This window comes from Cariama cristata, unplaced genomic scaffold (assembly GCF_000690535.1).
Source record: "Cariama cristata isolate BGI_N322 unplaced genomic scaffold, ASM69053v1 scaffold8023, whole genome shotgun sequence".
In the NCBI taxonomy this organism is placed as follows: Eukaryota; Metazoa; Chordata; class Aves; order Cariamiformes; family Cariamidae; genus Cariama; species Cariama cristata.
Window position 1 is genome coordinate 60,530 of NW_009607791.1, and position 17,018 is coordinate 77,547.

A 17,018-nucleotide genomic window follows, 5' to 3' on the forward strand; every position below is an offset into this window, starting at 1 on the left:
TAAATACAAATTAGACTTTTCTATTTCATGCGTTGGAAAGGCTAATACGCCCAAAATAAATTTCCCTGAATCTCTCAGTAATGTTCTATGGTCAGTGTTGACTGGCTGTTACCAAAAAGACCCATGGATGATTTATATTGCAGCAGAGTCACTAATCCCAAACCGCATTTTTCTGTCAGACCTGACTTTAATAACTATAACCACTTCCATTAACTATATTCTTTTTGCAGCGGAAGAAGCAAAGTACAGGTGATTCACACATCAGTGATTTCTTGATCTATATTCACTTTCCTTCTTTCTTTATTAGCAGGCCTACTGACTGCATGAGTCACCAATTATCACCTTAAGCACTAGACAGGACCTCAGTTATCACAGTGCTCCCTCCACAAAGCAGGCATCATACCATGTTTGCTGTAATCAGGCTCCGGGGCCCAAATATCTCAGACTTCAAAGAGGAAATAACTTCGCCCTCCTCATTTCACAGTAGGAAAAACCAGTGTTTCTGGGACCAGAGGAACTTCTCCGGCCCAAAAATTCTCTGGGCTTGCACTAATCTATCTGTTACAGCAACTGATAAACTACAGTTGACAAATCAAAGTACCATGTAGAGGCAGACAGAGTGCCTGCCCTTGCTCACTGACAATGGAAAAAGTAGGATGGCCAGATCATGTTTATATTTCCATGTCCGATCACACGAGGGAGTGGAGAAGATCAGCTACTGCTTCATTCCTTACATGGTATGTACTCTTGCAGGCAACCCATTCAGGAGCCCAGGCACACAAAGAAACAAAACTTGGTTGAACAACATTTACAGAGCTGCTTCTAGTTTCCCATTATCACATTAGATATCTGATTATTTATAGGTGGCTTTCAAAGCCTATTACTAAGACTTTGCATAATGAACAAATAAATTTGGCACCAGCTTTTGCCTAACAAGAATGCAGGGCTTGTCCTTTCTCTTGAGTTTTTCACTGGTGTAATTACAATTACTTCAGTGGTGAAACCTCTGACTGATACCACAGGGAGAACGTGTCACGACACATGAAATTCACGAACCAGAAAGTATTCCTAACTATCTCTACATCATGAAGGGAATGTTTCTTTTCCACATTTTGTCCCTATTTTTAGCAGGTATATCAAAACCTGACAACTTACCCTTGTCTGACATGATCCTACAATGTTATTTCTGCCTAGTCATGTGGCACTAAGTGTGCCACTCTCAGCTCTTCCTATCCTGTCCCAGCTTGAAACCAACCTTGCACTGACTCCTTTGTGTCTAATCACACAGTCAGGGTGGAGCAGGCTTCTCAGATGATGGAGGTACCAATGAGATGCAAGGGAAAATTTTTTGAATGACATATGTATCTTCAGACCTTGGTTTCTCTTTTGTTGATGAACAAAGAAGCTCTAAAATACTAATGCTGTTTTGGACTTCATAACTTTTACGTGTTCAAAACCCATGCAAATAATTATGTATTAATAAAAAGGCAATTCCTGCACAAAATTTTAATTGAATACATCCTCCTTTCCCTTCTCTCTCTACTGATGCATGCTCATCTTTCTAGCCTTTTAAACAATAAAGTTACAGAGCTCAAATGCTTGAAGTGTCTTTTCTCCAAAGGTACATGGTCAGTTGGAAATGGTTAGTAGTCGTCAAATATATAACATCATAAGACTTAGAGAACAAAGCGTGACACACAGAGCAAATGATATAAAACACATGACATTTGAATTCTCGCCAAACACCTCCATTATCCCTCCATAAACAGATTCTGTCAGGCAAAGGTGAGCTCACAAATTAGAAACTTTTCTAGTTTAAATGTTGCAAATGCTCTCTTCCAGTAAGTTACTCTAAATGACTCCGGTGTAAATAAGATAAGCCTCTGTCCCATTAGGAACATAGCAAATTAGAGGATTTGAACATAAGGCTCTTTGCCTGAGGCTATTCCACTACACCACACTTCAAGCATTCCTACTACTAAAAACACTGAAACAAGACGTTTCCAAAAATCTTTAAACCCCACCTCAGAAAACGGAAATCTGGTAGGTCTGGTAAGTCTTTTCTGAAAAAAAAAAAATCCATTCAAAGTAACAACCTCATTATACAAAGAGTAAAATAAATGAAGTATTACCTTGGCAGGTCCGTTCATCTGTGAGCAGTTTATAGCCTTTCTGGCAGCTGCACTCAAAGCTGCCAACCGTGTTGCGGCAGAAATGGTCACAGCCACCATTGTTTACCAAGCACTCATCAATGTCTGCAAAGAATGAATGGGCAAAAATTTAGTTCACGACAGCAATTCAGTAGCTCAAGGCAGGAGTATAGGAGTTTACCCAGATCCCCAAGAAGGCTGCTGTCCCTGTTAGAAGTCAGGTTGGTCAGATGTATCCCTTCCCAAACCCTTCTTGCAAGGCTTAAAAAATTGCTATGGGCTGAGCTGTTCTGGAGACAGAGGTACTTCTCTCAGAACTGGAACTGCCAGGTGACCGAAGCTGAGGCACTCTGATGTTAAAGAACACTCAGGGGAGCTTCTTTGTAGATGTAGTGGTCTGCCTGACAGAAGACTTCAGCCTATGTAAGATGTGAAGCCCTCACCTTACATAGGAACCATCAAAACCCAAGAACACATGAAAAATTGAAATAACAACAAACATGAAGTAAAACATATTTGAATTCTGAAAAAAGACTTCCATTATCCCTACATAAACAAATGTCAGGGTACAATTTTTTTGGAATTAGCATTATATGCTAGTTTGGCCATTATGAACACAGTGTCACTGAATACCCATTTTCATGTGTTTAACTTTTTTGATTTGGTATAATAGAAGAGCAACCTCCAGTGCATGTGAAATGCTGCTTCTTCATTTCTGAAGGTAGAGCACCCATTGCCTTTATTTGAAAGCTAATATATGTATATATATCTATGAAGGATGGGATCAATGGCTCTTACTTTAAATAATGGTTACGAAGTGCATTGATGAACTTGATAGGACCTCTGTTCTGAATTTCAGACTGGTGATTTTACTTCCTCCACCTTATAACTTCACCCAAAGGTGTTGAAGAACTGGAACGACCAGTCCCTTTTGCAACTGCAAAAACTTGTGCAATAACTATATAATAGGTCACAGAACTTCATTTGAAATACAGGGCATCTTTCCACCCCCACCCCCCTTATGAAATCATGGATCCATGTTTATTTGAAAAAAGAAAAAAAGTTGGTTTTTTTTTTTTAGGAGAATAACAGCACCAAAAAATAGCTCTTTTTAGGGATGTATATAGTGAAGAAATAATATGACATAGAGCCTTGGCTGCCCGCTTTTGGAAGCGAAAACAAGATCTTTCATAAAACTGAGTGGAGAGTGACGTTTCCTATTGAAAAGCTTCTTGCTGTAAGAGCTCTGAAACTTTGAGGTAACACCTGGCCACTTAAAAACCAAATTTTGCAAAATTCAAATCTAGGTGCCAAAAGAGCTAATATGTAGAGATGGAAATTTATCAAAGACAGCATGATGCTGGTGAATGAAGGGCGCATTTAAAAAATATTTGAATTTAGGATTACTTTCAGTCGATGTCATTCACTCATTTTTGAAAATATATGATTACAGACATGGGAGAGCAGTATGGCTCTTACCATGTTTCTGCACGTAAAATATAAACAGCAGCAAGAGGAGTGACGAAGTAAATCTAGAAATTCTAATAGCTGAGAGGTAAATTCAGACGCCTTTTCAAAACAGCACTTTGCTGCACTGACATTCACAGAAGTATGCTCAGGAGAATATCCTAGTCAAATAAGCAATAACAATGTATATTGTTATAAAGGTTTGCTCATGAGTTGCATTTGTGGCAAAGAGAAAGCAAATTTGCTCTGACACCCTCTGAACTAATATCACTGCTTACTACTTTTGTGTCTGGTTCTGCAGAGGAGCGGTTTTTGCATTCAGTCCTACTAGAAGCATAAGGGTAAAACGGTAGGTAGCAGCTGTGGTGGTATTACGCCTCGAGTGCTTTGCACGAAGCCAGCTCAAATCTTTATGTCTTGGGTAACAAAGTTCTCCAAGTGATCTGAAACCAGGAGCTGTGTTTGCTGTCTGTGGTCTTCCAGTTCTGGTGACTAGGCTGGCCAAGAACAGATAACCTTAGGCTCCCAACCTGATAAATCTGGTGAAGAACACACTGAGGGCTGCTCTACAAAATACCATGAGACTAGAGGCAGCAACCCATTTGGTTGCTGCTGTGATCACCAGCACAGGTCAAGCACAGCAGTGAAAACACAAGACTTTCTGGCCCAGTTCCTGCAGGCTGGCATTTCTATTTGTAGAAGTGATTCCTCCCAGCTCCAGTATGTGCAAATGGGGCTGTGTTGCAGGTCTTATGATGGATTACCACAACAATTCCATCCTTTTGCACTACACAGGTGGACCTAACTATAGTTTAGCTTGCCCTGACAAAACTGTTGGACAAATGGAATTGTGATTTAAAATTACTAATATATTATGCATCATAAACACACAGAGTAGTCATCCATCATGAAGAAGGTATCTTTTACCCATGATAAGAACAACATGACCTTTGGGCTACTCTGCTGCCTGAAACTGCTTGAAGCAGAAATTACTTGCAGCCTGTCAAACACCATTCTGAAGTAAGGATTGATGTTTTAAACGATGGCCCTTGGATTTCCCATGTTAAATTCCAAATTCCAGTCTCACTAACTTTCTTTTCAGGGTCTCTGAAGACCATAAGGGACAAAAATGAAACCCTCCTGGTCTCAGAAGATAGATTTGAAGTTGTTAATCATTGTAATTCCACTGACAATGCAGCATATCAGTTTTACACCAGCAATTCTTTGGAATAATTCTGACCCAGGATCTGGGTAAAACCTGGGAGAGTTCACAGGAAAAGAAAGTATTTATTCATTTCTTCTAGCTGGAAAACATGACGTGGCCTTTTGAAACCAGGACCAGCAAAACAGAATAGAGGTCAAAACCGTTAGCTGCAAAAACATTCTAAATAACACAAACAGTGCCAATGTCTCTGCTTTCACTGTATTTCTTTCCACGGCCATAGCGAGATTGACAAGGCATGTAAAAATTATTTCACTCTATGGAGAGCAGTGCATTGCTGCATTTCACTTGGAAGAGAGCAGTATCCAACCGTATCATGTCTAACTGGTTCACAGAAATTGCACTAAGGCTATATCCCCACTATTTTTCTTTCCATAGCTATAAATAATTCATGTTATGAACCATGTGAAAATAAATTATTTCACTGTGTGAGAAGGCGAGGCCCCATTTATCTTTAAACTGACTGGTACCCAACTTTGTCAAGTGCCTGTTCGAACTTCACAGAGAGTATGCATGTCTGCCTATCATGTAGGTAAAGAAAACATGCTGGAAACCCATCACGGTTTCTCTACCAGCTTCGAAATTATTTAGTTAAATATCCCCATACTATTACTGGGACTGTCTGTAGAGGAGTCATAAACCTGGTTTCTTCAAACATAGTTCTCAAGTGGCTCCTTTGCAACTGATGATGCAGGTTGCAGAAGAATGGCTCAAACTTTCCACAGTGCTCTGCTCCCCTGTATCCCCAGGAATGCGAAAGTTGTAGGGGTTGAAGGGGTTGTATGTTAAATGCCCTGATGATCAGTGTTCAGTCAATGTGCTGGTCATTTCAGACTATGAGGTCTGATGGGCTTTCAGTGCATTAGCAATGAAATCCCGAAGGATTTCTCTTAATGCAGTCAGTCAATATTGTTAACTGATACCTTGTCATACAGGCTGCTGATCTGCTGCAAATACCAACTGATGTACCCAGCACAAATGGGACACATGCAGAAATGGAAATTACAGGCCAATGAAAAACCACAGAAGTATTAAAATTTACTAGTCAAAAATGTCAGGTGAAGGTATGGCATAACAGGCAACTAAGCATTCAAGCCTCCCATTAGCCCTGAAAATGGTTCATTCCCCTCTCTCCACGCAATTAAAATCAAACAAAAGCAAACATATGATTTGCACAAAGCTACCTAAAACCTTCTTTAAGTTGTGATATTTTTGGGGAAAAAAATCAATCATAAGTATTAGTCTGAAGGTGGAACTCAGCAATACCATCACGAAAGCTGTGGGCCCATCTGAACCCAGAAACAAACCCTGGGTTTTCTTGCCATTCCCAAAGAGCAGAGAAGTTCCACTCCAGCTTCTGTGACTCACTGTCATCTCCATGTGCTCTGTTAAATGTAAGTCCAGGCTTTCAGCAAATCCCATCAGTAAAAGCCTGGCATCAAGACAGACATTGTGGTGAAGTCAAGCACGACTACTCTCTGAATCTGCTTATGTGACCCTAGAGCCCTGTGGCATTTGCTAATAAGTCACAGTTTTGGCACACAGATCCAAGTACTCTTAAAATGCCCTTTCCGTGTAGTTATTTTGCAAAGTTCTCCATATTCTTTTAGACACTCAAAAGCTAATTTCAGAAGAATGGAAGGGGCAATAATTTTAGAAGAATGAAGCAGGAATAAATAAAATATTTCTGAAATAAGTGATTATCCTAAGCTTTCTGAGGATCTCAAAATACGAGGGAGGCAGTGGAATCAGCTTTAAATAAAACTTCTCAGTTTTAAATAAAGGAACAGAAACTCAGATGCTTTGTGGTAAGTTGCATAGCCACAATTTGACTAGAGGACACAGGCAGTCTTTTATTTTTCTTTTCATGTCCTCGTGAAGATTAATGGGACTGACTGCTCCTGTCCCACTTGTACCTTTTTGAGCTCTGCTCAGCGTAATTCATATTCGGAAGGACCTGGTTCCAATCGAGGGGGTGTGTGCACGCGTGTGCACATGTATGCATGTAAACTCACAAAGATTTGCCTTTCTGCATACAAGTCAGAGAACAAATTAAAAAATAGGGATTTTAGGCAACTTAGAACTCAACATTTCACATAAGCTGCTTAAAGGCAACTGAAAGGGTAATAAACGTGCAATCTCCACTTAGCTGTTGAACAATGACGAATATGGAGATTTCAAAGCCTCATCACAGGCGGAAGTGGGGCTTCTCCTTTCAATGGCTGGACAAATATTTGAACTGATTGTGTCCGTCTAATCCTTTGCAGTTTTAAAATGCTACCTAGCTCCAGGAAAATAATATAGTCCCCGATCAGCCTAAAATAATTACAGAAATCCATACCCTTCTTGCTTTTATTAATGACAGCAGGTTAGGATTAATAATGCTATTACCAGCAAACAGTGGACATCAATATAGACATATTTTCTGCAAAGTGGGCTAGTCTGCTAGTTCTTCTTATTCCCTGCTTTCATAATTTTCCTTTGCTTTTCTGTCCTTCTCTTTTCTCATGCTTCCACAAATCACCACTGCCTCCTAAACCTTGTAACTAGCATTGCCTTGTTGACACAGGTATTAGCTCTGTGATGCATGCAGACCACAAAGTACTTTATAAAGCAGCCACAAAACTTTTTAACCCCATGTCAGAGGTGGGGAAATAGAGGCACAGAAAAACAAACTAACTCATCCACACTTGAATCCAAGCCTGGCGCACAACCCCACAGTCAACCTTGCTTAGACAGCGTGTCAGTCAGCACAGGCTTGCACAACACACATGCTGTTCTACATGCTGCTCTACGTTACAAATATTACCAGAGTCACCAATGCTCAGATTGCAATTGTTTTAATATTTGCCTGCCACTTTGCAATAAAACTTGAAATATATTGAGTAACTCAGGATTAACGTAAGCATAACCTGTCAGACTACACCTGCAATGCTCTAAATAACATTTTCCACGGTGTCTTAAATAATGCACACCAGAGATATCTTATTAAGGTATAATTTCATATCCTCAGACTCATTGGATTCAGTGCCACTGTGAGAAAATCTAAATCAAAGTAGAACTTCAGTTCTGCTGTTCCCTCCAGAAGACATCAAGCCAGCTGCTGTCTGGTAGTTTACAGGGAGTTGTAAGTCCTAGTTCCAGTTGTACAATGGGTTTATCTAGCAGTTTCTCTGCTTTACTTCATCTCTATAATGGCGCAGTGGTAATTATCACCTGACATTTTGAGGACTAATACTTTAAAATGGATTATTATAATTGAACAAAGCATTATGAATCAAAAGCATTTACCGCCAAAACTTTTTAGTCAAATTACAGTTGTTTTTAATTTGTGGTCTGGGCTTCTGAAAGTTTGATACAGCAGCATGTTCCATGCTGGTAGTGTTTTGCCCCGGAAGATTTTGTGAATATGTGCAGAACTGCACGGCCATCTTCACCTCAGGAGGTACATCGGCTGTTCAGCACTCCACCTTGACTGCGTAGTTCATTGCCTCTAACATGCTTTGCACATTTCAGGCAGGAAATTCTATTTATGCAGCATCTTCTATTTGAGGATTTCAAAGGCCAGCAGCTTATCAGCTTCACTACATTAAACCTACACAACACTTCTGCAGGAGAGATACATCTAACTAATTCTCCTTTAACAAATGTGAAACTGAGGCAGGTATGGTAGCGTGTGACTTCCTTGCATCAGATAGCTACAAAATGAAATAAGGCATATATTACAGCACCTCTACTTCGAGTTTTGCACTTCAGTGATACCCTCATTTTCCCTCCCACGGTGCTAATTAACTGTAACGTATGATAATCATTACTGAACTGAAGTTCCACTAAGTAGCAACTGAAGGTTCTCTGTTTAATTAGCTTTACGGCTAGGTTGTGGGGCAAGGCATTTTCCTAATTAACAGAATTAAAACTAGACTGGGCAGACAGGAATGAGTATAATTAAAATTTAATCTCCCTCATCCTGAAAACCGGCTGCCCACAAAATAGAGCTTTGTGTAAATGCTCTTAGAGCATGGAAAGGTTGAGGCAGGTTTCAACACATTTCTCTCATGTCACTTTCTCCATTTTCACCTGTTATCTTTGCAATTTCACGAAGAAACCTGTCTTCCAACACAGATGGTAATCTGTCACATATGGATTTAGGTGTCAACTATTCTCCTCCAGGACATATCCACTCTGACATTATCCACCAACCAATCAATAAAAGAGTCTGCCAGGCTGCCAAGAGATCAATCACCTTGTAAAACAAACATTATGTCCTATTATTTTCTTATTACAGTTAATTAGATTTATAAAACACAAAAAGCTTCGAAAGTGAAAAACTTAGAAATGCTGTCAGAATAGTTTAGGCTCTGATTTCTTATTTGTGAAAGGGAAGGGATTTACTAAATCTAATGTGAAAAGAAAGGATTTTCATTTAAAATTTTTGCTGAACACTGAATTCTTTTTTAAACTTAAAAACATGTTAGCGCAATGCTATGAACCCAGACAGTGCAAGCTGTCTTAGGCTCTGACACCAGAATGTGAAGTGGACTGGAGACATAAAGAAATAGACTGACAGGGTCTCTTAGTGTCTAGGTTGAGCTAAATGCAAAAACTAACACCCGCCTCCACCCCCCGCCTCCCCAAGCCACAGGAATTCCAGAAAATAAAGTTAGTTTTCCCCCTACTGTAACATTTTATCAAGTAAAATGCTTTTTATAAAACACAGGAGAGGGAGAAATAAGTGTGTAGTTAAGACTCCCATCTGTACATGGGGACAACAAAAAATGTCCCCCTGTTTTACAAAGCATGTGGAAAGTACCATACATCAGATGGTGACATCAGACTCAGATGGTAACCATGACCATGTAAGTACATGCAGACCTAGAGGCTGTGGTTAAAATGGTGGTGCAGAATTGTGCAAATACATTGGGCTGACTACTTACCTACCTTTATTATTCACACAGCCACTATGACCATAATAATTCTATGTTTAATGTTTCTGCATTTTATGCAGGAGTAGCTGAGATGGAAGAACTATACGGGTTGCTGAAGGTTACACACAATAGCAACAGTAAAGGAGTTAATTCAGTGTTTCTTAAGGTATAAATCAGACAAAACTGGGAAGCTGACATCCCTGGCCATTTACTCTGTTCTAGGTCTCATGAAAAAACAAGGCCTTGCTCTTACAGAATCCAATTTTTCCATGTAATCTCAATGAAGAGCAGAAGGACAAGTGGGCAAGCTGTGCACTACTGGACCAAGATACAAGAATCCCTAGCCATAGTGTGGTAACTCAATTTACCTTTACTCACAGTTGTTTTCATTTCCTCCCTTGGAATCATCATCTGCTCAGGAAAGCTGCGTGTTTATTTCCAAGAATCTCAGTTTGCTTCTAAAATTTTGTTTGATTTCATTATACAAAATTTAGAAATAAAATTGGTATTAAGGACAGCTGAAGATACCAATGCTCTCTCTAAAATGCCATTGAAACTATGCTAGCTTTCCTATGATAAAGCTACTTCTGCTGAAAAGGACAGCTGAATACAATTAGCCCATGATCATTTATAAGCCTCATAGCTGATAATGAATCAAAGAAATCTGCCTGGTGACCAAAAATTAACCCTCCAAAACTTTTTGAAGACATTACTTCAAGCAACCAGGGATCTGTTCTGTACCAGTGAAAAACTTCACTGAGCAGAATCTAGCCATATAAAAAACAAGCTGTGTTTTATTATCAAAAAAGCAATAATAAAAGAATGAAAAAAACCCTATAAGTTTTGAATGTTGGTAGCTATGATTATGTGAGCAGTCAACTCCCAAATTACAGAAAGCACAGCACACTTTTACATAATAAACTGTGGTTGCTGATCCTCAGGGAGTTTTATATTGTTGAATAAATGCAAGGTCTTTTCAACAACTGAAATGCAAAATATGACCCTCCCAAGCATTAATTTAAAGGATTTGGCATTTTCAAAGGGGAGGTTCACAAAGACAAATAACAACTGCAAGTTTCCAGGGAACAGGGATATTGCCTAGTCATGAAAAAAACCTAACTTAGTACACATGAATTTATTTTGTGGGGATAGATGGAACCCTTGGGAGGGAACAAAACTGAATGAGTTACATGGCAGCTGACCCAAGTCTGCAATTTTTTAATGGAAGATAATCTGTTATATTATATTTGTCTGTCGTGAACAAGTCTACAGCAGACAAATGAATTGTATGTCTTTAACCTAAAAAAAAAAAAGGCAGCAATCACCCTCAAAACCAGGGAAGGGGCAGTGAAAGTTTCACACACATTCTGGATTAGATAGATTTGCAGCAACAGTTAAAAGACAGATGTTATCCAGAGTTTTGTTTCTTGGATTCTGCTCTCCACCCTCCATTTTTTTTTTTTTTTGTCTTCCATTCCATTTTCTTCTTTTGGACAAATTTCACCTGTGTTGGTATCTAAAATTTGCATTTCCTCTCATTTTTTAAAATCCCATGGGTTTATAATTTCATTTTTCCTCACTGTGGCCTGGAACTTCAATTCTTTCTTAGAAAGTCTGGATCAAATTATGTCTATATATGTAAAATTTGCCATTTGGATGCCCAGTCAACCTACATAGCCATCAGCCAGTGTCCAGTTGCTCATTTTTCTGATCCCCTCGCTAGCCTTCTGACCACTTGCAGCCACCTACCGCCAAGAGTTTTCTATCTTTTCCTCCCCTAAATCCCACACATTTTCTGCTGGTGACCAGCATCTTTCTGTCTCTCCAACATCTACTCCACCACCTATGGTTTTACCATCAATGCTGCTGACCCTTCTCCTCTCTCTGTGCCTCCCTCTGCCCCTCAGTCAGATGCTCTGTCATCTTACCACATGCCAGGTTTGCCTCTGCACTGACAACAGTCAGCTCCCTCTTTTCTTTGAAAAAGTGGGGAAAAAATGAGAATCCTAATTCTGAGTCATGTCCCAGTCTTATCAAGCCTTGAAGCAGTTGTTTCCAGCACAGCAGGGCTGGGCCAGATGACTATGACCCCCTCACTGGACATGACACAGAGCTTTCTACTGAGCTGCTGCAGCTGCCTGCCAGATGCTGTTACCCTTTTCCTCACATCGGGTTGATCTTATTTGTTCTTTGTCTTGAGACTGGGTAGCATCAATGTAATCACATAAAATGACTATGGTATCAGCAATAAGGCTATTGCAGACAGGCCTTAATGTTTGCTTCTTTAATCCACATTTAGGTAGCAATTTTGAAAATGTTTTTGTAGCTACCTGGGAGCTCATGCTCTGGTCTGATTTCCTAGTCTTATCCATCTCTTCTAAAACAATCAGCTATCTTTTGATAAACTGAACTTGACCATTGCTCTTCCATCAGTTACTCAGTTTTCCCCCTCTCAGTCCTGATCTTTATGAGGGTTCTTTTGGACACAGATGGTCTTGCATCTTGCTTACATCCTACCAAAACAAAAATAACCTCAAAACTGCCTCTGTTATTTAATATTCCCTTTTGGCTTTGGTCTTCCATTTGTCACTCCCATCAAATAAACTTAGAAAATTTCCTTTGCATCTTCTTCTTTCACCAACGACAAGTCTACCTGTTATCTCTGCAGCATAGCGCATGCATATGGTTGATTCATATGCCAAAGAATTCCCTGTAGAAGCATTTTCTGGGTTGCACTACAATACAATGTTCTCGGTGCTTTCCCAAAGAGGTTACAAAGTGTGTGTGTGCAGAAACTCTTGCCAGTACTCAAGCGTGGAACAGGACCGCTGTTTTCCTGACAAAAGTCCTAATTCTCCTCTCATTTAATGTTGTTTTCATTACTTTTTTCTTTGGATAGGAGCTGCATCTATTGTTTCATAGTCCTAAATCACCCACTGGCTGCCTGTGGTTGCTTCTTTGGCACAAATTTTCTTAATCACATGGGTTTTGTCAGAACGAGAGAAGTATTAGGAAGGAGAAGAGACAGGGAGATCCTTTGATGATGCTGCTGCTGCTGCAACATCCATCCAGAAAATCTGTTGGTTTCCGTAAATCACTTGAGCCGTTTGAGATTCACACAACCTGCCTTTACCAAGAAGCCATCTGCTTGCTTCCTGAAAATGGCATGTGATCTCACGACAGTTTAACTATGCAGAAGTACAGGAAAATGGCCAGAACTTGTTTGTCAGAAGGCAATTAAAAAAAAAATTCAGCTATTTTAATTGAACACTTAATTGCACATTTAATCTGTGCATCACATATATATAGAAAATGAGACATATACAGAAAAAGCCGTAGTCTAGTTACTGGAGGACCCACATTTTCATCACCATCGTTCTTCACATCAGTCTCATGTTCATGAATTTATTTAGGTGCTGACTTCTCATGCAAGGCAAAGACGTTCCTCTGTCCATTCTCCATTCTGTGTCGTACAATTTATGCTTGCAAAGACATAAGAGGCTTTTGTATTTAATTTTTTGTCTTGTTTTTAGGATAAAAGATGGACCTCATCCACAAGATTTGTATTGCCTTGTGTTCAGCATGCAGAACGCAAAGGTATTTTTTGTTTTGATTCATGGCTGTAGTAGCTTGTGATTACATCTGATTTCTTCTACTTTCTGATAGCTCTTTGCTTACATGTACAGAGAAGCAAACTCAAATGGTGTTTGTATTTGAACATGTACTTACTTCTAGTTACAAGCACTGGGAGGGTAAGTTGTTGTAGCTTGAAAACAGAGTCATGTAAGGGATCTGATGGAAGTAGAGGTGCTGTATAACGAATTATGAAAACTAGATCTTGATTTGACTATTGGGAAGTTTACTCTTAATTTAAATTGATGAGAAGCAGGAGGAAAGCCATCAGGGAGAAAGAATGGTTCAAAAGAAACCATTTCAGTAAACGCTTAAGGGTTGTCAAAAGACAATGCATACTTTAATAACTAACTTCTAAATTCTATCCCCTGACTCCAGACAGCTTGTGAACTGGCTTTGACAAACAGACTATGGTCTGCTGTTGATAAAAATCAAGGAAGTCTGATTCCTCGGGAGTAGAACCTTTTTCTGAGGGAGTGACACAGAAGGTAGAAGGAAACCAGAGAGGGACTGGAATTTTGTCCTGCATTGACTTTCACATGTGAGTGGAGAACACAGGCCTCTTTGCACCACTGTATTAACATCCACTTTTTTCTTCTATTTTGTTTCTATTGCTGAAATCAAGCAGGGTCACTTTATTCCTCAGTGGTCAGACTCTGAAGGGAAGTGGAATGGGTAACCCAGTTCAGAGATATTTTCAAGGCAAGTAGAGTGGATACCCTATAGGCTAGGATTAGACTATTTGTGTGTGCTTATGAGCATGTTATTGCGATAGGATAAGAGTTCAGAGGGTGCCAGCTGTTCCATGTTATTTCCCAATGCACATATCTTTAAGCTTGTGTGAATAGGAGGTATCTTAGCCATATGAAGACCTCTAATCCCATCAGGAATCACCAAGGCTGATGTGCTTATTTTTACCTGGGGATCACCTCTTCTGATCATATTGTATAAAATGGGACACTGTGGGATTCCTGAGAGAAGTAAAAGGCACAAAGTTGAAAATCAAAGTTGATGCCCACTGAGAGCTGATGCACAGAAGACAGGACAGACATTCTAGTTCGGTAGCCACGGCAGGGGCAATATGGGCCTTGGAGATCAAACGAAGAGTCACAGAAGGTGCAGTCTATACAAAGGCCTGAAGATGACAACCTCTATTTTAAAAATGAAATAGTAATTTTCAATGCCTTTTTTTCCTGAGGTTCTTGACTTGAAATCCCACAAGGATTCAATTTTCTGAAATGCCTGAGAAATTTTCCCCTAAAAAGCCTGAAGTGTATCTGGCCAATGACCTAAAAACGATGTCTCACTTGCCACTTCCAGAAATCACGGTTAAAATGTTCTATCTGCTTGGGTCAGCTTCTTCATAGAGGGTCTAAGCACTCAGTGTATCTCAATCTGTTTCCATTTGCAAAGTTTTGCATTTTTTTCCAATGGAGATATCAAAATAGTAAATTAAAGCCTACTGAGAGTAATCCTGTCTTTCACTTTTAGTTACTTTTGACAGACTCTAAGCAACATGCATGCTATTGCTCTGGGATATCCCAGAGCAATACAACTCAGATAGCTTTATTTATGTGCAGCAAGCAAAGAGAAGCTTAAATGAAAAGCTGCTCTCGCTAGTTGTTACTGTACCTTTGACTGACAGTAAGGTTAAGGGACCATTTTCCATATGCTACTTACCAAACCAAACTACAAATATAAGGCACCATATCAGCAGAATGTTAACAAAATTTCATGTGCTGTACACAAAATTACTCTGGCATGAACCAGCATTAAGTAAGAGTACAACCACTCTGTTAACTACATAAATTATCTTAAAGATATCACACAGAAGCAAATGGCCATTTCAGTGCTGCAATTATCAAGGGAAATGTAATCAGAAGAAAAGGGAATAAGACAAGCAGGTCTCTGCCCTTTCTGGCTTTGCCAGGTGTTCTCTTCAAAAAACCCACTGCTGCTTGTAATCTTGCTGGTACCACAGCACTCTGACTGCAGTGGAGGCGATGACTTACAGTAACTTACTTCATTTGAGTTTATTCTTTCACACCGTTTGCATATGTTTTTTCCCCTTTTTTTGAGAGGGCACTGGAAAATGCTAATGGCTCGTTAAGGCTAATGGCTCATAATGCTTATGTTCCTCAAAAACCGTACGTGCCTAATGTGGAGGAAGCTAAACTGACCTTGTCACACGTGTTAAAAAAAAAATCTTCATGTTGCTAGAGAAAGGTGAGCTAGAAAAAGCTCTTTTTATATGTCCCAGGACCTGTTCTGGGTGCCAAAACGATACTTATTGACACTAATGCCATGTAATGTAGAGCAGGCACCAATATCCCTTTCGCTGTGTGGAGTATCACAGATATCACACTAAAGGGTGCTGCTAATGGGAGACACACAGAAAGTAGACTGCAGATCTCAAGTAGGAGCAACCAGGCAGCTATGAACAGATTTGCCTCTATAAGCAACCTCTAGAAGTTTAAAGTCTTGGGGAGATCATTTAAATTCCCTTTAATTTAAAATGCTGATGTATGTGAATGAATTCAACAGGGAACATAATTCCAGCTTTATAGCTCTGTATCTTAGTGATTCTAATGCAGTACATTCCTCAAAGTTATGCAGAAGCTAAATATCTAAATTTTGCTGCTGTGCACCTTCAAATGGAAGTTACATACTTCAGCAGGGAACTTAGGTTACCTTTCAGCATGCTATTTTATTGATGTCTTCTCTAATGATTTTTATGTATTTATGAAAAAATCATGTATACCTTTGGTAAAATGACGGTGACGGTTAAACAGAAACCTAAGAATTTTCTGTGGCAATCTAACCAAGGAAAACTTCGTATTTGGGTGACTGCTTTCAAGGAGGTCTCTTTATAGCTAAGGGAGAAAACTACAAGACTGCCCAAACCAAAAAATAAAAAAAGTTCACTCACATGAATTCATTTGTGCCTCTCTTGATTTGCCTCTCAGGTGAGACAAATCTTCATTCAGAAGATCTGCACCAAACCTATAGACTTGATTCTACAGGCATCGAGACACTTATATTATGTGAAAAGTGTGGTTGCATGTGCCACTGAAGTTCTATCTGCCTTGGTGTAAACTTGACTGATGCATATATTGTACAAAGGTTATCAGGGATATTAACCAAACAAAACCTGAGTTCATCATCAGTAATTACTTCTACGCAAAAACTTCCCATTTAGGCAATCAGTGAAAAAAATATACCACTCTGAAACTTGTCCAGTCAATCACAATCAAAGGTAGTATCATAACTCAAGTAAGCTAATAGTCGATGTACCAGGTTAACAACTGCATCTTACTAATAATAAACAATAAAAATAACCTGCAACTCCTTCTGGTGTTCCTTTCTAAAAAAAGAGGAAACATTATTCAGTTTCATATGAATTGATCGGGACTGACAAGATGCAATTCTAAAAGCTTTAGTCAATTTAATCCAATTTAGAGAAAAAACCTAAACCAAATTTTAAGTAATTTTGACTAATGGAATGATGGAGGAAATCATAACTGTTCACAGATACTCTGTAGCCAGGAAATGAAGCCAAATTGGCCAGCTAAACTGTTCATTGTGAGCTTTTCACTTAGTGTTAGTGTGTTCTGAATGAAA

General features: G+C 39.3%; 1 protein-coding gene across 1 annotated transcript in view; it reads right to left on the minus strand.

Moving 5' to 3' along the window:
- Positions 1 to 17,018, minus strand: part of SCUBE1 (signal peptide, CUB domain, EGF-like 1) — a gene marked incomplete at its 5' end in the record, with an annotated part of 100,565 nt that overhangs the window by 46,986 nt on the left and 36,561 nt on the right. The window contains one exon of the mRNA XM_009696873.1: positions 2,133 to 2,255. Coding sequence (XP_009695175.1) covers positions 2,133 to 2,255 — 123 coding nt within the window. The remainder of the gene's footprint in view (positions 1 to 2,132; positions 2,256 to 17,018) is intronic.